Consider the following 18929-nt stretch of genomic DNA (forward strand, 5'->3'; position numbering starts at 1 on the left):
GCAAGAAGAAGGCGACATTAATCCAGCCGGCCGTATAGAGTTCCCTAGTCTAGTATGTACCCAGCTAACAGAACAAGTATATGATGTGACACGATGACCTCGGCCAAACCCGCCAAAACACCATAGACTACACACCAAGCCAGACCAGACCAGACCAGGCCGCACCGCACCGCACCAGACCGACCATAACAACACGCCAAGTTCAATCTTTAAAAGCTATGTATGCACAATCACTCCGCCACCCACGCACTCCACGCACTCCAAACCAAGCTGGCCAGGCCAGGCCAGACCACCAAAGAGCCCACGCCAAAGTCCCATTCCAGAACCGAGCCCGTGCCAATAGTTACCCATATCCCACCAGCACCAACACCCACATCCACATGGTATATGTATCTAGTAAGTATAGCGAGCAAAAGACCGAGAACGACGGAGGGGGAACACGTTAAAAAAAAAACGCGGCATAACCCAGAAAAGCCCATGCATAAAAAGGTAGGTATCTACGCAGAACTGAAAAGGGTGTTTGTTTTAAAAAAGAAAATAGAAAGCAAAAAAAAAGACGGGAGAGAACCGGGCAAAATGCAAAGCGCAGATGCAAAACCCCCAATCCCATTCCAAGAACCCATGGCCCAGTTCAGTCCACTCCAGTCCAGTCCAGTCCATTTCGCCCGTCCATCCATTCATCCTTTCACCCATGCATCCCGTGCAGCCATCCAACCCAGACCTGGCCCAGCAAAAAAAAAAAGAAACGGATACGATGCTTAGTAAAATCGCCCCCTTCGGGACACACGCTTTCTCGGTCGGTGTTCACATCAACATGGCGCCCGCCCCCTGAATCTGTTACTGTCACCCTTTTACTTGTGTTTGGGCCGGAGCCGTCGCCGGGTTTGGGGCCTTGCCCTGTTCCGGGCACTCAGGTGAAGCAGCAGAAGAAGCCTGGGTCTTCCCTGCAACCTGGCCCTGTGCTTGTGTTTGTGTTTGTTGTGCCTGCGCCTTGGTCGGAGTAGCCGTAGGGGTAGCCGTAGCCGGAGTCTCAGTGGTCCCATTTGGGGTGGCAGCATCCCCAAGCAAATATGCATCCAGCTTTCTCTTGAGCACCTCGGAGCGTACGGGCTTGGCCAGGTAGTCGTCCATGCCGGCGGCGAGGCACTTCTCGCGGTCGCCCTGGATGGCGGACGCGGTCATGGCGATGACGAGGATGCGGCGCACAGACTCGAGCTCGTCGTCGCGCAGCAGCTTGGTGGCCTCGTAGCCGTCGAGCACGGGCATCTGCACGTCCATCAGGATGATGTGGTACGGCGTGCCCTTGCGTGCCTTGTCGCGCAGGCCCTCGACCGCCTTGAGCCCGTTGTCGTACGTGTCCACGTTGGGGTACCCGAGGCGCTGCATGTACTGCAGCGCGATGCGGGCGTTGATGACGTTGTCCTCTGCAATGCAGATGCGGAGCTCGGACTTTGGGATCTTGGAAAGGTCGGGGGTCGCGGGGGTCACGGGGGTTACGACGGTGGCGGCGGCAGCGTTGACGGGGGACGCGAGATCCTTGACCAAGATGGCGCTTGGTTGTCTGGCGGGATAAGGCTTGACGGGCTCTGGGAGGGTGTCGGGCGGCGCAAGTTGTTCGTCGCCAGCTACGACCTCCGGCCGGGCCTTGTCAAAGGTAACGGTGAACCAGGCGGTGGTGCCGAGGTGTTCTTGGCTTTCGAGACGGATCGTGCCTTGCATCATCGTCTCGATGAGCGATTTGCAGATGCTCAGGCCGAGGCCGCTACCGCCGTACTTGCGCGCCGTGCTCGCGTCCGCTTGGCTGAATGGCTGGAAGAGGTTCTCAAGCTGCTGTGCCGAGATCCCAATACCCGTGTCTTTGACCCAGAATGTCAGCGTCGCGTTCTCTTTCGTCTCCTTGTCGATGCGGGCGCCAATGGTGATGGATCCATCTTCAGTGAACTTGAGGCTGTTCCCAATGAGATTGCCCAGAACCTGATGGAGACGGATTGGGTCACCATAGATGAGCATGGGCGGCAGGTTGATATCTTGGATGATCTTGACGTTCTTCTTTGACGTCTTTTCCCTGTTGCTGTACGAAACCGCCCGGACAACCTCGCGCACCATCTCCTCGGGGTTGAATGCGATGATGTACAGTTTCATCTTGTCGGCTTCCATTCTCGAAAAGTCGAGGATGTCGTTGATGACCGTTAACAGTAGGTCGGCCGAGACTCTGATGGAGTCGGCCATCTCCAACTGCTCCCTGTTGAGGTTACTGTCTCTCAGCAGCTCGGAATTGCCGATCACACCGTTCAGGGGTGTGCGCAACTCGTGAGACACATTGGCCAAGAAGATGGACTTTGCCTTCGTCGCATCCTCAGCAAGCTTGACGTTGCGGATAGCCTCGGCCTCGGCCTTCTTCGCCTTGCCTTCGGCCTCGAGCGCCGACGCCAAAGCCCGTTTCTGCAGTTGAACCATGGAGATGTTCTCTGCCGAAACCTTCTCGACCGCCTTCATGGCGAGCGCATTGGAATAGCTGATGCCAATCTGGTTGCTGAGAAGCTGCAGGACGCTAACGTTGCGGTCCGTGAACGACCCGGCGGTGCCTTCGAGATAGAGGACGCCGAACAGCGACTTCGACCCATGGCAAATTGGAATGGCGATGACAGCCTTGCTTCCCGGGTTCCGCTGCAGCCAGAGTTCGCCGACGTTGCCGAACCGCTCGTCGTTGAGAAGATCCTGGAGAAAAACGGCCTCGCGGAAACGGGTGCAGTAGAGCACGACGTTCTCGGCGACGAGATCGGTCATGCCGAGTTGGATGCCCGGCATGTGCGGTTCAGCGCCCTTCTCGGGGTCGCCGCTGGCGGCGACACACCAGTCGGTGCTCCCTTCGTCCTGCACAACGATGGCAGCGTGCGTGGCAGACCCACTGCATGTTTGAAGGATCACATCGCACATGGTCTTGAGGAGCAACTCGACCCTGAGCACTGAGGAGATAACCTGGGAAGACGTCAGGATTGCGTGCAGGTCGATCATATCGAGGGCAGGCAACCCGGCGCCGGCCTCGGGCTGCATTGAACCCCGCCAAGCTGTCATGCGCTCGCCTTTCAGGGCGGCGGTAGACTGCTGGGCATCGTCGGTGCCGTTTTCATCGACATTTCGATACTGGGCAGTTGCAGCGTCGCCCGAAAAGTCGGTCTGCACCCCTTGGTCGAGAGTGCGTGGGTTCCGCATGGCCCGTTGAAGGAGAATGCTGTGGTCACTCTCAATGCGGTCTGCGACGCCCGTGGCTCCGAGCTGGCGGAACAAGGAGACGGCATCACGTAGCGCGGAGCGGGCGGAGCGCCGCGCGGTGTTTCTGATGAAGATATTGGCCATCAAGTAATTCCCGAGTGCTTCCTCGAAGGTGAAGTTGTGCTCCGAGGCATGATCCAGCGCCTCTTCGTACTGCCGGATGGCGATGCCGTGGTTGCCGAGCATCTCGGAAATTGATGCGTCTAGCAGCTTTGACCAAGCGAGATAGTTGACGTTGTCGACAACCTGCCAATCCTTGATCTGCTTGCTGAGCTCCTCCACCTTCCGGACTTCTTGGTTAACGTGATCCTCGAGGCCCTCTGCTCCCGGGGAGAGGGGGTCTCCTAGCTGGCGGAGCACGGCGCCGGCCAAAGCCAAGCCATAGAAGAGCATCGTCAGCCTGGTATTGCGAGCCGACCACAAAAGATGCGCCCTTTCCTGGCAGGCCTTGCCGAGTTCAATCGCCTGGTCGTAGTGGCCGTAGAGGAAAAGGGGAACAATCTCCATGGTTTCGTAGATCAGCAACGACCGACCGCCGTTGTCGGTGTTGGCCGTGAGCCAGTTCTTGTAAGTGAGGGTGTCGTGATGCTCGTCGCTCATGACCTCGAGGGCGTGCGCGGACCGCGTCTTGCCTTGTAGCGCACGGCAGACTTGTCTGACGGCAATGAGAAGCGTGCCGCCGCGCGTATCGAGATGCCATTTGGGAATCTCTTCGCAGCCATATTGGCAGAACGCTTCCAAATCGGCGCAGTTCTCGCTAGCATAAAACTTCAGCTGAGCCGAGAGCGCAAAGCTGAGAATGGTTGTTGTCCTATCCCCGGCGGCTAGGGTGTAGTCTACCATCCCTTCCATCTGCCCGATGGATACGTCGATGGGGTCTTGCACATGGCCGACAAAGTTGGCATAAATCATGTAGCCCCGCGAGATAGAGAACGGGTCGCGAGATTTGTCCAGGAGCTCGAGGCATATGCTCGACAACTGGGCCGCGAGCTTGGCGTCGTTAAACCGAGACAAGGCGATGATGGACATGTATAGGAAGCCCATGCCGGACTGAGGGTAGAACCCCCGGTTGAAGTGCGTCTCCGTCATCAGCAAAGCCAGTTGGTAGAAGACAGTGCAATCAGTCCACCATCCGGTGCTCGTCGTCTCCGCCAGCACCGCGCCAACAGAGGCCATCATCGGGTCCAGGGTTGTGGGCGGGTTCAGTACCAGTTGGCGATCCGTTGTCCGAATCTTCTCAGCCAGACGCTCGAAATGCTCATCGCACTTCTCCGTGGTCGGGCAGTCATCGACGGCCACATCGAGGGCGGCCAAGCACTGTTTTAGAGAGATCAGGGCCTGGTTTGAATCGCCACTCTGGGCGAGTATCCTCGATTGCAGCACCCATGCGGGGGCTTTGTCGAGGTCCGTCCTCGCGTGGTCGAAAATTGTCTGCAGGAGCACGCCGGCGGCACTCTGATGGCCCATAAATAAATAGCACTCGGCGGCTTGCAAATAAATCTGGAGGGTCTCGTCGTACGACACGTCCTCGGCGCTCTCATCCCAGGGATTCGACTGGAGTAGGGCGACAGCGTTGCTGAAGTATTTGGCGGCCGTGGGACGAGCGCCGCTCTCGGTTGCCTCATGCGCGCGCTCAAAGAGTAGGTTCCGAAAGGCTCGCCGATGCGGGATCCGTTTTTTGATCATGTCAACTGACTCGCAGATATGGGAGGCGGCGTTATCCTTTAGGCCTGGGTTAGTCGAGTAGTGCTTGAGAAGTACCCGAGCGATGGCGAAATGCATCCACCGGGAGTTGCACTCCTTGAGAGCCGCGGCGGCTTGGATATAGCGGTCGTGGGCGAAGCGGAACTGGTCGTCCCGGTCGCCAGGAATGATGATGAAAGCTTGGATGGCGGCCTCGAGACCCGCGACGACGTCCACCTCGCAGGAGGCGGCAACCAACGGCTCGCCCACGTCATCTGCGTGGTCATCCACGTACCGCTGCCCGCTCATAAGCTTGCAGATCAGATCAAAGGAAAATGTCTGACCAAGCAAGGCGGCCCATGCAAGAATGGTCCGGGAAGCCGCTGGCAGCTCGCTTAGGCGGCGGGTGATAAAGGCGGTGTCAAGAACGTCATAGTCTTGCTCCCCTTGGAATTGATCGAATAGCTTGTCCAGATCATATTTCCAATGGCCGGCGATGTAATCGTACCAGATGCATTTCTTCCGGTAGCCGGCGCTGAGCATCTCTCGCATGTAGAAAGGGTTTCCGGCCGTCTTGGATTGGATGACCAAGGCTAGAGGGAGAACTCTCTCCTTGGGCAGTGAGAGTGTTGCGGAAACATAGCGGACTATGTCCTCCTCGCCAAGCGGCGCGAGCGTGATCTTGGTCGTTCTCGGACCGCCGCCCTTGGGGAAGTCGTCGGACTTGGGCGGAGTCAATAACTTGCGCACCGCCTCGGGAGCGATGTCCTCCGGGCGGTATGTTATGATGAGCATCAGTTTTAACCTGACGCTGATAATCTGGCTGATGAGCTCCAGGGACTCATCGTCTGCGTATTGTAAATCATCCAGGCAGAAGCAGATGAACTTGTGTTGGGTAAACACCCTCAGCACCTCGAGGAAGGTGTTCATGAGCCGGTTGGTCTTTGTAGAGGCGCCGGCACGGAGAAAATCCCGCGAACTTGGCGCGGCCGAGCCGGACGACGCTCGTAGGGTGGAAGGAGTGGACACGGAGGATGTATCTGGGGAGGAGCTTCGCCTCTTCAAGTTGGGTCTAGCAGTTTGGTTATTGGAGGAACGTGCGACCGGCGACTCGGCCGGCGGGGGCGGGAGGAGGAATTCCGGGAGGTCTAGGATTTTGTGCAATATTGGCCAAACCGGCCGGACGTAATGCCTCAGGGACTGATGAAAAGCCGTATCCGTGTTCCTCTCGCCCTGGACCTGGCGGAACAGCGAAGAGAGAAGCTTCAGCAGAGGTCCAAAGGGCGTCCGCCTCGCCCGGTCGAACTTGGCTGTCGCGCAGTAGCCTCGTCTCCGGGCATCGGGGAGAACGGACTGGACCAGACAGCTCTTGCCGAGCCCACCGGCTCCTTCGACCAGGACGATCTCGCAATGGCCCTGTCTCCTAAACTTGGCCGAGCCGAGTTGACGAGCCAAACTGGCAGACGAAGAATCCGTCACCACGGTGGCGCCATGGCGCGAAGGCTCCGAATTAGGGCCATCGGCTGCATGGTTGCTGTCGAGGAAGGAATGTCTGTCCCATGCGCGGGGGGCCCGAGGGCCGCCCGATAGCGTCGAGACGCCCGAGGACATGGTCGACAGGGAGGTATCCATCGAGTCGGAAACTATCGGCGGAGACTGTTGCGATCCCGATTTTGACTTGTTGTCCGCCTGCGGGATGGACGTGCTGTGGCGGTTTGTCCCACCGGCCGAGCTTCCGCCTTCGCTAGAGCCGTCGGCGGCGTCGTTGAGATCGGTACCAAGGCTCGATGCGTCGGAATTCCGGGTCGTGCTGCCGTTTTGGGTCAAGAAGTGGTTTTTGGCGACCCTCTCGATGAGTTTCACAAACTCGGCCCGTTCCTGCTCTCGGCCCAACATACCCGTCGGCAGCCTGAATGAAGATGAGACGTCCCTGGAACCTATCGGCCAGTCGCGTAGCGCCGCGGAATCACCATCACTGAGCATCTTTTGCACGGCCACGAGGTCGTAGCGGAGGCCGCCGGCCGAATGATACCTGTCGGCGACGTTCTTGGCGGTACACTTTTGAATGATGCGGCCGACCACCTCGGGGACGTCCATGCGTATCGCGGTGACGATAGGTATCCTCCGGCTGAGCACAGCCTGGACGATGTCCAGCGGTGAGTCTCCCTGGAACACGAGCTGCTGTGTCAAGAGACTCCAACACAAGATACCGAGCGAGTAGATGTCGGTCCGGGTGTCCGGCTCGGCCGGCATTCGCCCCGTTTGCTCGGGGCTGATGTACTGTAATTTGTGCTTGACGCCGACCGCCTTAGAAAAGGCGGACCATCCCGTGCTCGTCAGGCCGTGCTCGAAGGATCGGAGCCCCGACCCGAACGACACCAGCTTGACCTTGTTGGTTTCGATATTGTAATGAAAGGCGTCCGCGCGGATCTCGCCGTGGACGATTCCCTGCCCGTGGTGGACGATCTCTAGACACTGGGCGGCACCAATCGCGAAATCGAGAAAGTTTTGCAGGCTTATGGGAGGCGCTAGCCTGGGGGTGACCTTCCGCCGCGGTTCCCACCGGTCGCTGTCTCTTTTGGCAAAGTAAAAGGCGGGCCCAAAATCCAGGAGTTTTACCAGAGAGTTCGGGCCGGGATCCTCATAGATGGCAACAATAATGGGACCTCGGTCGCCGGGGGCCGACGGCAACCGCATCACATCCAGTGGCTTGACCATGCGCTCCCCTTTCGGGTCGACGCTGGAGACTAGGCTCTTGGAGATGTAAAAGGCCCTCTCTTCGCGGAGAACGTGGTACGACACCCTTGCGACCACGTGCTGCTCGATGACGGGGGCATCGGAGGCGGTCGAGCGGTCCGAGACGGACTCGGTCTCTGACGAGGAAACATAGGAACGATGGTCTGAAGAGGACGCTCGGCTGGAGGGAGGGAAATTGGACGCGATAAGCGGGTTGGTTGTGTGATAGGGCGCGTGCGACGGGAGGGTATTTGCGCCGGACGGGCGTGTCGAGTGAGGCGAGACGAACCGCGTGCCATAGACTTGCCAGTTGTCATAGGTCGAGTGGAAGGGCTGCCGGGTATCGTCCCAAGTGTATCCTGCGATTTGGCGCAGCCGTTCGAGGATGTCGGCCGGGGATTCGATTAGCTGGTCGTCGGGCGGCCAGGCTGAGGCGGCGGCGGCGGAGTCCATGTCGTCGCGGAGGGACCGACCGGGGTAGGAGGAGGGCGGGGAGGAGGGGAGGAAGGGAATACCTGAGGGATCCGCGGGTCTCAAGTATCGAAGGCTGGCCGGGCGGGAGTCAACGTTGAGCCTGTCATGTTCTACCGCTGTTGCTGGTGGTGGTTGGTGATGATGACAACCATCACTCGCACACTGGAGACTGGAGTCGTTGCGAGGGCAAAACGGAGATTCGGCAAGCGGGGGCGTTGGCAAGTGGCAGCACTCTCAGAGCGGGTCCCCGAGCCTCGCTTGGGACTCTCCAAATTTTGCGGGTGCCGTGTCCGGATGCTTTCCGGGGCCCGTCTTTGTCAACTGTCAACCTGTCCGGGGTGTGGAGGGTTTCCTCCGGAGGGCAAAAAGATCGGAAGAAAAAAAAAAAAAAGAATAACACCACTTGTCGGTGGAATGTTGGCGCTTGCCTGTGTGAGCCGTTTGTGGTGATGGTTTTCGTTTTGTGGCGTGACGGAGGCGAGTTGCCTTACGGAGTATTGTGCGCGCAGCGGTTGTTGCCGTTCTTCCGGAGTGCAGCAGTTGCCTTACCTAACTGCGTCGTGGCGGCGGCGGACCGCGAGTCAAGTCTCTTGCAGCTCAGGTCGCCGTCCAAACAGAGCGATAGTGCAGTCTCAAAAGAGGTGTGGCCCGCAGCAGTTTTACATTAGGGCCGTTGCAGAGCCCGTGGGGATGGCACAACGGGTGGGGGGAAAGGGCGGGGGTATCTTGTGGTGCAGGTGAGCTGGTCAGGAGGAGCTGTGTGCCCCAAAACGGCCGAGGACGATGCAGCGACAGGCGGCAAATCAATGGTAGAAGAAGCAAATGCTTTGGTGGCCCAAGGAATGCAAGACGGAACCGTCAGGATGAATATTAGGTATCTACGAGTTTATCACGAGCATGGCCTTGGTTGAGTTCGGCTGTCTGAGACATTCGACGGTTACGGCTCACCGCAAAAAGTGTCGAGTCTGAGGGACAGAGGTGCGTTAAATACAGTCCAGCGCAGTACCGGCAACCTTGGCGCCCAATACCGCTCCCTCGTGTGCGCATTGGGTAACCCGCAATTATTTTCGAAAGTGGGCTTTTCACATCGAAGAAGCGGTGGGATTTTCAAGCTTCCCCATTTCCTCAGCACCAAGGTCGAGGCAGGGGCTGCCGTCACACTGCGTTGCCCCTCTTTAGGTGTCGACCCTACCAACTCCCACGGATCCGGTTGCAGGCATGCTAAGTTGGGTTTGCGCGGGGCCCGGGTTGAATTCCAGGTATTACTACTACCTACACTGACTATTACTAGATACTACGGTCATCCCAATAACGACATATTCGCACACCAAACCTTCAGCTTCAACTTGTAATAACGAAAAGGGTGATGGACCCTGGAAGCGCCATTTCTGGCAGAAAAGCGCCATTGACGTCACTGCTCTGGGCAAAAGCTGCAGCCAATCCGGGCTTCGGTTACATCACGCCGCCTTCATGTTCGCGGCAAGCCACACCGCACGGTTCACACGAAGGACGCAGAGAGGGGAAAAGAAAAGATCAATCCAATCCATCGCAAACAAACGATAACGAAAATAACACATTGTTGCCAAATAGATCACTTCTGGTTTTCTTGTCCCCCGATATTGTATTATATTCTATCGCCCGGCATAGGTCTTTTCTACCGGGCCGCTGGCTGAAAATTCCTCTAGTATCTAGGTGTAGCCCTGGCCGGCCATGAGAGAACAGGTTTGTAGCCTTCGGTCCTCCGATGAGCCGTCCAACAAATCTTGCTGTCCTCTTTTTCTTCAAATTCCAAACGCACGCGGCGGCGAAAAGAAAGTGCCATGCAAGTGCAACGAGACGGGATAGTTCCCACCCGTTCTACATGACTTAGGAACCCTCGTTTATAAGCCCCAGCTTCCACAACGAACTACTGCCATTAAGCCTTCGGCCGGGAAGGGACGGCGCTGCTTGACGACGACCCGGTGTAAAAGCCCTGGGCGAGCCGACGCTCTGTGTTTTGGCGAGAGTTGACAAAGTCGGGGTAGTTGAGCGTTAGCTCAACGGCGCCACTGACAATGTTGTCGACAGCCTCCACACCGAGCATGAACGAGTGGTCCTGGTTACCGACCTCGTACCTCCAGCTGCCGAAGCGGCCACGAGACCAGATGTCCATGTCCTGGAGCTTGGGAAGGAGCTCCTTGAGGACACCCTCGCGCTCGAGCGCCGGCGTCGGATAACCGTGGTCGAACTTGCGGTGGTAGGTTGACACGATCTCGTCATCAGGCTTAATCATCTCGGTGTTGATGAGCCCCTGGATGCAGTCCTTCAGCAGGTTCTCCTCGTCGACCGGCTTCATGGTCGACTGCGAAACCTCGAGCATGATCGACCAGTATGGGCCCTCCTTGGCCTCGGCGGACTGGGGCTTGCTGCCGTCAGCGAGGTACAGCGCCGGCAGCTTAGCATCAGCCTGCGGCTGGTTGTATGGCGAGTAGTTGGAGAAGATGGTGGCGCGGTAGAAGGGGCAGTTGTCCTCGGGGAAGTAGAGCTAGCACACGTGTTAGCGATGAACTTGTCCGGGGATTGGCCTTGTCTGCCTTACCCAGCACTTGTCGCCGATACGCTCCGGGCGCTCGCCGCGAAGACCGACACCAATAACGTGGGTCGATGAGTAGTACAGGCCCTTGGAGAGAGTGACCAGCTCCTGGTTGCCCATCTTCTCGACAAGGGAATCGACGGCCATGGTGTTGATGAGCTTGCCGTAGCCAATGGTGGTGCCGTCCTTCAGTGTGACTGTCTTCTTCTCGGCGTCCACCTTGGTGACCTCGCTCTTCTCGCCGTACCGCTTCTTCTCCTTGGGAAGTGTGTCCGACACAGCGATCCAGATACCACCAGTTCCGTCCCTTGCGGGGAAGCGGAAGGTGGCGTTGGGACCCCAGTTGCCGGCGACTTTGTTGAGGATGACGTTCTGCGTGACCATCTTGAGGTTGGGAGCCGCAACACGCTCGCCGAGCCACTCGCATTGCATCTGAGATATCCGGTGAGCACACGATATGTCGAGAATCGAACGGACATGCGTACCTTGGTCGTGGGCACGGCCCAAACCTTGTAGTTGTACGGCCGCATGAAGACATCGGCGACACCCTCACCGCATATCCGAAGAATCCACTCGTCGAAGTTCTTGGGCTTGGTGGTAGAGACGCGAGCGTCCAGGGCAGCGTCAATGAGCCCGTCAATGCACTTGACCTGGTCCTCCTTGGGCAGCATCGAAATGTTGTTCTGGAAGGGGTAGGGAACCCAGAGGTTCTTGTACCGCACGTACGAGATGCGCTGATGGGTGTACCAGTCGTCATCCTTGGGCAGGGCCTCGTTGATGCAGTCGTCAAAGTACTTGTAGTGGGAGAAGATGACGTGACCGCCGACATCGTAAAGCTGTGAGAGTGGCCGTCAGAGGAGGAATTTGCGATGGGTAACAAGGCGTGACTTACGAATCCCTCAGGGGTAATGTCAGTGGACGCAAGACCACCAGCCTTCTCGTTGGCATCGATGATCATCCAAGACGGCCCATTCTACAACCCAAGTTAGCAAAACCTCGCCCACCGGTAACCCCAGGGCAGAGAGCGGTGAGCTCACGATGTGGTCAAGACGCTTGGCTGCGCCCAAGCCAGTCGGCCCGGCACCGATGACGAGAACATCGACCTGACTGTATAATACCCGTCAGCAACCTCAACCTGGAGCTACACTTCCACTTCGTAAACACCATCCTTTTGTGGGAACATACATATCTGCCATTTTGGGGAGAAGTGAAGATCTCGGGCAAGTGCGGGGCAGGGCACTTTTGCAAGAGTCGCGATGGGGGAGCAACGAGTGCTGTTGGTAGGAAAAAAAAAATCTAGTAAGCAGGCGTACAACGCTGGAAAGAGCTGTGGTGTTGAAAGTGGGACGGAAGCGCGGGACAAAATCACGGGCGTTCTTTCTAGTAGTGGTGGTTATGAAGGCGGGCAGCGAGCTCTTGGGACCCTGGCTGTTGACTTTGGGCTCGTTGCTGGGATGGCCAGACCGCTATCAGGCCCCAGAAAAAAAGGGGCGGAAGGAGGGGTTGATGGAGGGGCTAAGATTGATCCAATCTCGAAACGGTTGGTCTTGTGGGGTCCAATTGCACGATGCCGCTAAGCGGGACTGGAAACCAGGGCAGGGCTGCTCGACCCCCCATGTCTCCCGCCGTCTCGAAGATTTCGAGGAAATTCTGCGATGCCATCCCACCATGAGCCCGATTGCCTCACCTCGAGCACGCGTCTCATTGTTGGGCACACAAAATCCGGAGGCCATCCTTCTGTTTGCCTGCATGCATGGTAGGCACCCGACACCAACCCCAGTTTCGCTTGCATGTACGTTGGAGTGCAGGACGACGCACACCCGACCAGCACAAGTTACTCCCCCCCATCTTCCGTGATTCTGTGTTCAACGCCCAAGTTTGGTAGTGTACAGCCACCACAACATTTAGTTTAATTACCGGTCACAGTTGCAATCCGCAAGAGTTCGAGCAGCTCGCTCTCTGGGCCGCGAATCGGGGCATCCGATTCTCAAACGGGCAATAGCTTAATGTTTGCAATGCCGGTAACAAGGGAAGGGGGATGCATCCCACCACCAACTGAGCGAGTTCAGCGAAAAAGTCCGGTCTCGATATGACAGCGATTGACGTGCCGCACCACTGAGACCGGGGTTGCAGGGGACGTGGCAAGTGAGCCTTGTTTCGAGTTGGTGCGAGCCGCGAATCAACTCCACATTGCTTGACTGCGTCTTGTTTCACCACCTCGATCGCCAGGGCGGCACACCGAGCCCTTTGGGCGATCACCAGAACATAGCCGCCAACGACTCGAGCGATCAGCCTCAAGGTGTAAATAAAAGGGTACTTGCTGGAGCAAGATCGACCGAGGTTTTTCGTCCAGCGCGATAATTAGCATTCCTTTGGAATGGACATTTCCTGAGGACGAAGTGACGTACGAAGTACAGCCTGAGTACCTTCGAGTTACCCCACTGATTCAGACATGTTCCACAACCCTCGACAAGCACAGGTTACACCAACGGGCGTAACCAGTCAACCGTTGTGTGGCTGTCTGTATACGACATGTGGAATAACCATGCGATGGTTGGGACTGCCCAGGAGGAAGATGACGTTGGAGTAACTTTTTTTTGTGTTCCCTCTCGTTTCGGCCCATCCCAGGGTCTCCTCGTGGGATCAATGGATGTGGCCCGGTCCGCAGAACGTACACCCAGACTTGCAATTCGCTCCTCGTTTCTTTGCGGGCAAGATTGTCTGTCAACTTGAAATAAGACATACCCATATCCGAGTCTAAAGGTTGACATAAATATGGTATTCCGTATTTTCCATACTCTTTCCCCCCATCCTGATGATACCTCGGGGCGTCATCAAGGGTCAAGTGCGAATGAATGAACAAACAAGGCGGCTCGGGCGGATACTGTCACAGCGATTCAGGTACCCGGGCTCTCAAAGGCCCGCGCTGGTTTTTGTGGCTGTGTCGGTTACAGTCACAGTTTGCAAGACGAGAGAGCAGAGGCACCCAAGGAAGACCTGGCTTGGGAAAATCCACAACTTACGGAAGCACTCAAACAGCTTCTAGACATGGATGTCCATGGATGTCTGTCAGTTTGGTGTGCTTCATAAACTACCTAACTGACAATATCGAGTTCACCAAGCGGTGGAAAAACTCTTGGGTTTGCGATCGCTGTGTCCTCGGTGGTTCCCAGCCAGCATGGGGATCTCATCATTGGCTCTGTTACAACGGATATGAGCGATCGCCATGCGCTTCCGCCAGAACTACCATCTTGCACGAATCAAGATGCGCCCGGCCATTCTTTTCCCGTCTGCTCCCGCCAGTCCGAAATGCGTTGTCGAAGGCGGGGATGCGGTGTAGATCACAAACAGACTGAAGAATAGCGTTGTTAACGCCTCGACTGTACCTAGCCGAAGTGTCCCGCTGGCAGCGTTCAAGGGACAGTCCCGTCTGGGCTAGGTACATACATATGTACAAACAGGGAGGCGTTCTCTCATTTTAATAAACCTCTCGGGACATACGAGGGTTTGCAAGGGGCCGCATGAGCGCATCGTTGTGTGCAAAGTGAACCAGCGAAGGCTGCGTTGGAGGTTCCACAGCCACAACATGTGGGCGGCGGGAGGCTGCTGATTTGATGCACAACAGACCCCCAGCGCAATCTCACCCCAATCTTGTTTTGCAGATATCGGTTCGCATTTCACTTGTCACCTTGTCCACCGCGATAGACCTGGGATCTATCGGTAGTCGACACCGTAGCACCGGGCTTGCTGATCTTTCAAACCCACGGTTGATGTTATCATGCCCGCCCTTGCCTGCCCTTGTCAAGCGAACTGATCCCCACGAAAGCCAATATGAGGAATGTCTTAGTTAAAAGCCGAGTTGCCTGTTTTGGTAAGCCATGGAACTTTGTCTTCGGTTGCAGTGTAAATCACAGAGCGCATCGATACCCTCTTCGGCGTGATGAAGACCCGGGTTTATCTCTGCATTGTGCCAATTGACGGCTGTTGACGAAATTTTGGCGAGTCGCCTTGGCTCCTGGGTCCCTGCTCGTTGAAAGCACTGGCGTGGCTGGCACCGTTGCTGAGGGTTGTGGTCCGGGCTTTGTGGAAAGCTGCCGCCAATCTGGGCTGTCCCCAGCACCAATCTCCCAGATCCATATTTGATTGGTGGTGGGGAGAGCACGCAACATCGCCGCCCGCGCCCCACTCATGAACCAAGGCCGGCCTGGCTTCCGTTCCCAGAGTGTTCCCTGCAACAAACGCGCCCCTGAAAAAAGTCAAGTCCAAGCAGGCCGCCGTTCCAGAAGCAGCCCGCGACACAGCCCGCAAGCCAACGACCCAATTAATGGTGGACATCCCCACGCTCCATCTTCATCTCTCATCGCCATCGCCGAATTTCTTCGACAAATACCTACCTCCCGGTCTGTCGCTGCTGGCTTGACCATCCATTCGTTTTATCTCGTCACACGTCGCCGCGTGCGCCCCCAACACTCCTCGGTTCGGTTCTGCTTATCCTCTTTCCGAGACCTGCCTCGTACACCTTAAATCGTTCGACACCGCTGCTGGCTTCAGCAATTGTAATTGAATTCATCAAACAGACGGCCGTTCACGAACACTCGGAACGTCACCGCCCCCAACTTTCGAAATGGGAGTTGAAGACAAGACGCGCGCTTCGGGCGACCAGCCCCGGGAGCAGAGCGAGCCCGTTCTGCCCACCGTCAACCCCGAGGTTGAGAAATCGCAACCCCAAAAGGCATCCCTCCATCCCGCACTATACGTGACGTGAGTACCACAACCGCCCGAGATCCCCGACGGCAGTGCCCCACGACCCAACAAATGGCTGATGCTTTATTTGCAGCGTCTGGATCTCCCTCAGTTCGTCCGTCATCCTCTTCAACAAATGGATCCTCTCAACGCTCGGCTTTGGTAAGAACATGACAGAATGGGAAGACGGGAAACCGAAAGAAGTAAAATGCTGAGACTTGGCAGCCTACCCGGTCCTCCTGACCACGTTCCATTTGGCCTTTGCGACCATCATGACACAGCTTCTCGCGCGGTACACGACGCTGCTCGATGGCCGGAAGACGGTCAAGATGACGGGCCGCGTCTACCTCCGCGCCATCGTCCCGATCGGCTTCTTCTTCAGCTTGAGCTTGATCTGCGGCAACCTCACCTATCTCTACCTCAGCGTTGCCTTCATCCAAATGCTCAAGGTGAGTGCTTCTACCGTGGTAGGGCAAAAGGACTCGGGACTAATTCGAGACAGGCCACCACCCCCGTTGCTGTCCTCATGTCTAGCTGGGCGCTCGGCGTCTCCCAGCCGAACCTCAAGGTCTTCCTGAACGTCTCTACCATCGTCGTTGGTGTCGTCATCGCCTCGATCGGAGAGGTCAAGTTCGTGTGGATCGGTTTCATCTACCAGATTGCCGGTATCATCTTTGAGGCGCTCCGTCTCACCATGGTCCAGCGACTCCTCAGCTCGGCGGAGTTTAAGATGGATCCCCTGGTCTCGCTCTACTACTTTGCCCCGGTCTGCGCTGCCATGAACTTCGTGGTTGCCCTGTTCTGGGAGATGCCCAAGGTCAGCATGGCCGAGATCTACAATGTCGGCCTCTTCACCTTCTTCCTGAACGGCATGTGCGCTTTCCTGCTGAACGTCTCCGTCGTGTTCCTGGTAAGCATTCTATTTCCCCAGGAGTGCAGTGAGGGCTTTTTCTAACCTCCTTGCAACAGATCGGCAAGACCTCGTCCCTCGTCCTCACCCTCTGCGGTGTGCTCAAGGACATCCTCCTCGTTCTCGCCTCGATGATGATTTGGGGTACCCAGGTTACCGGCCTCCAGTTCTTCGGCTACAGCATCGCGCTCGGCGGCATGGTGTACTACAAGCTCGGCTACGAGGCGATCAAGGGCTATGCGGGTGAGGCCGGCCGGCAGTGGGCCGATTTCGGCAACCGCCGCCCCGTGCTTCGCCGCATTGCCATCACTTCCCTCGTCCTCATGACCGTCTTTGTCGTCCTCGGTGGGCTTGCCCCGTCGTACGACCCCACAGGCTACCTGGATGAGGCTAAGAACAAGATGGGCCTGTCGAAGCTGTAAGCTGTGTGCGAGGAAGTGAGGGGCGAAGGAAGAAGGGAGACAAGGCGTGGCTCTGGGGAATTCCGCTTTGGCATATTCATTTAATTCCCCCTTTTTCCACCGTACCACGATTTAATGCGCAAATGGGAAAGGACGAAAGTTCTCTTTCGCCCCGAGCCCTTGGGATCAGGAAGTGGAGTATGGGTGCATGGATGGGTAGGAGGACGGGAACTAACTGATGACACGAAATATGGCGGCGCCGGCGGTGGGATACTCGGCGAGTACATAATGCACTACTATTTGCGTTTTCTTCCACCACGACCATCTTTGGTCTGGTTATCTTTCATTTTACCCCCCCTTGGTTTTCGCACTTTTTGTTCAAGAACGGCTAGCCGAGAAAGGGAACGAACGGGCTGTCGGCATTATAGAAACGAGGACGGGAGGAGCGAGCAGGCGTGGAGGCGGCGGCATCACGAACACGGAGTCTGCTTTTGCGAGCATGGATTTTTGGGGAGAGTTTGCTTTTCTACGTGGCTTTCTAGGCGAGCCTTAGAGGACAATAGAATTGTAGATATAACATCATCCACAAACTCTTTCGCGTTTATGTCTTATGGGTCGGGTGAAATCAGAACTTGTTGAGAGTTTTGTTTTTCTTGTTTCTTTGTACATCGAGCCACTTGACTTGGTCGATATTGGGAAGGGGGTGGCCTGCTTTGCAAGGGCTAAACAAGGACAAGTAGCTGATTGCGAGATGCGGGGATGGTCATGTGTTACGAATACAACACGCAAGGTAAGTCACATTCCTCAGAGGTAGGTATCACAAACGGAGCAGTTGAACACGTTGCCAAAGACTGCGTTGCTCGTCCTACTCTTGGATTTCCCATTAGGCCAGGACATCATCGGTTACTGAGTGCCACGCTCCCGCCCGCTCCGTCCCCCTGCCTGCCTCGCCCCAAACCCGGCTTCCATACCGAACCGGCGGCACGCAGGCTAGATATCTAGGAGGAACGACGTGAACGCCAGACGAGTGTATCGTCAAAATGCCGTAAAATTCAGCTAGTGAGCCTCAGATTTTATTCCGTGATGAATGCTGTGTACAGCCCGAATAACCCGTTCGCCCCGCCCAGCCAATTGTGAGGAAAAACCGATCAAAAGCCTGCGTTACTGTCAGTACAACGTCTCTCTTGCTCAATGGATAGTGTGCCGTGGTAGGGAAGACATACGCAGAGGAGTGAAAAACCACCGGTTCTTGCCGCTCGTGTAGCGCTCCTCGAGCACCTTCTTGACGGTCTTCTTCGCCTCCTCGCGCTGGCTGACCTCCTTGAAGGTCTCGGCGTTGAGGACGGCCTTGAGGCCCTCAAGCTCGAGGGTGTAGCGGGTGGGCATCAGGTGGTTGTAGTTGATGACCTTGATGAAGGGCTTGACCTTGGAGCGCTTCTCTTGCCTCGTCTTGGACATGCGGCGCGTGATCTTGCTCGGGTACCGCTCGATGCCCGCAACCAGGGCGTGGCCGTAGGGGTGCGACTTGTTACCGCTGTCGACGGGCTGGATGATCACAACCTGAAAAAGCAGGAAGAGTCAGCATTTCGTTCTGGGGTTCCAAGTCCTGCGCGTATCCTCTTCCACCCGTGCTCCCCGCGAGACCTTCCCATTGTCCGCCTCTTTCAACATTGCTCTTCTCGCCCCAGTGCGTCCCGCTTTCCATGCCACTTTCATCCCAGATACTCGATGTTGCCAACTAAAGAAACGCAGGTTCGTTGAGGATGGCGTACCTTCTTGCCGGCATAGCGACCCCGGGTAACGAGGCAGACCCTCGACGTCTTAAGGAACTTCATTTTGTCGGTTCTGTTGTAATGGCGGAGTCAGCAAGCCAGAAAGACCAAAGCAAAATCCCCTTTTCGCAATCGGGCGCGGGCTGGGATCGCGACATACCTGTTGTTTCCTCGGGCCTTTCCTGAAGTCGACTGCGGGCACAGAGAGTGAGGGCTGAACCGTTCTTGGAGGTCGTTCCCCGAAATAATTTCCAGTTTGTGGGCTGCCAAAATTCGAGTGGGCAAACGATGCGGATTGGCTGACTCTGATGACTAATATTTGGACCGTGCGCTCAATCGCAGCGTGCATGGGCCAAGCAACCCCA

At 56.7% G+C, this 18929-nt stretch overlaps 4 protein-coding genes across 4 annotated transcripts; 1 reads left to right on the top strand and 3 right to left on the bottom strand.

The window, feature by feature from the left end:
* Positions 1-843: 843 nt before the first annotated feature.
* On the bottom strand, positions 844-8145 carry F5144DRAFT_484412 (uncharacterized protein; the record flags this gene model as incomplete). The annotated part of the gene is made up of 4 exons (XM_066785442.1): positions 844-6156; positions 6316-7084; positions 7130-7873; positions 7982-8145. The coding sequence occupies 4 exons, from the start codon at positions 8143-8145 to the stop codon at positions 844-846; spliced, it is 6990 nt and encodes a 2329-aa protein (XP_066646319.1).
* A 1835-nt stretch (positions 8146-9980) lies between these two features.
* F5144DRAFT_110091 (uncharacterized protein) lies at positions 9981-12033 on the bottom strand. Its single transcript, XM_066782130.1, has 6 exons — positions 11924-12033; positions 11776-11845; positions 11631-11711; positions 11224-11574; positions 10745-11170; positions 9981-10690 (listed from the first exon to the last, which is right to left on the bottom strand). The coding sequence occupies exons 1-6, from the start codon at positions 11932-11934 to the stop codon at positions 10082-10084; spliced, it is 1548 nt and encodes a 515-aa protein (XP_066646320.1). The 5' UTR covers positions 11935-12033; the 3' UTR covers positions 9981-10081.
* Positions 12034-15218: 3185 nt separating this feature from the next.
* F5144DRAFT_110380 (triose-phosphate transporter family-domain-containing protein) lies at positions 15219-16853 on the top strand. The gene is made up of 5 exons (XM_066782131.1): positions 15219-15499; positions 15576-15643; positions 15707-15930; positions 15984-16391; positions 16451-16853. Exons 1-5 carry the CDS (start codon positions 15363-15365, stop codon positions 16811-16813), a joined length of 1200 nt encoding a protein of 399 aa, XP_066646321.1. The 5' UTR covers positions 15219-15362; the 3' UTR covers positions 16814-16853.
* A 1087-nt stretch (positions 16854-17940) lies between these two features.
* Positions 17941-18627, bottom strand: F5144DRAFT_544905 (60S ribosomal protein eL27; the record flags this gene model as incomplete). The annotated part of the gene is made up of 3 exons (XM_066787327.1): positions 17941-17948; positions 18016-18352; positions 18565-18627. 3 exons carry the CDS (start codon positions 18625-18627, stop codon positions 17941-17943), a joined length of 408 nt encoding a protein of 135 aa, XP_066646322.1.
* Positions 18628-18929: the final 302 nt, after the last annotated feature.

This window comes from Chaetomium tenue (genome assembly GCF_020726465.1).
Source record: "Chaetomium tenue strain MPI-SDFR-AT-0079 chromosome Unknown F5144scaffold_2, whole genome shotgun sequence".
Classification (NCBI taxonomy): Eukaryota; Fungi; Ascomycota; class Sordariomycetes; order Sordariales; family Chaetomiaceae; genus Chaetomium; species Chaetomium tenue.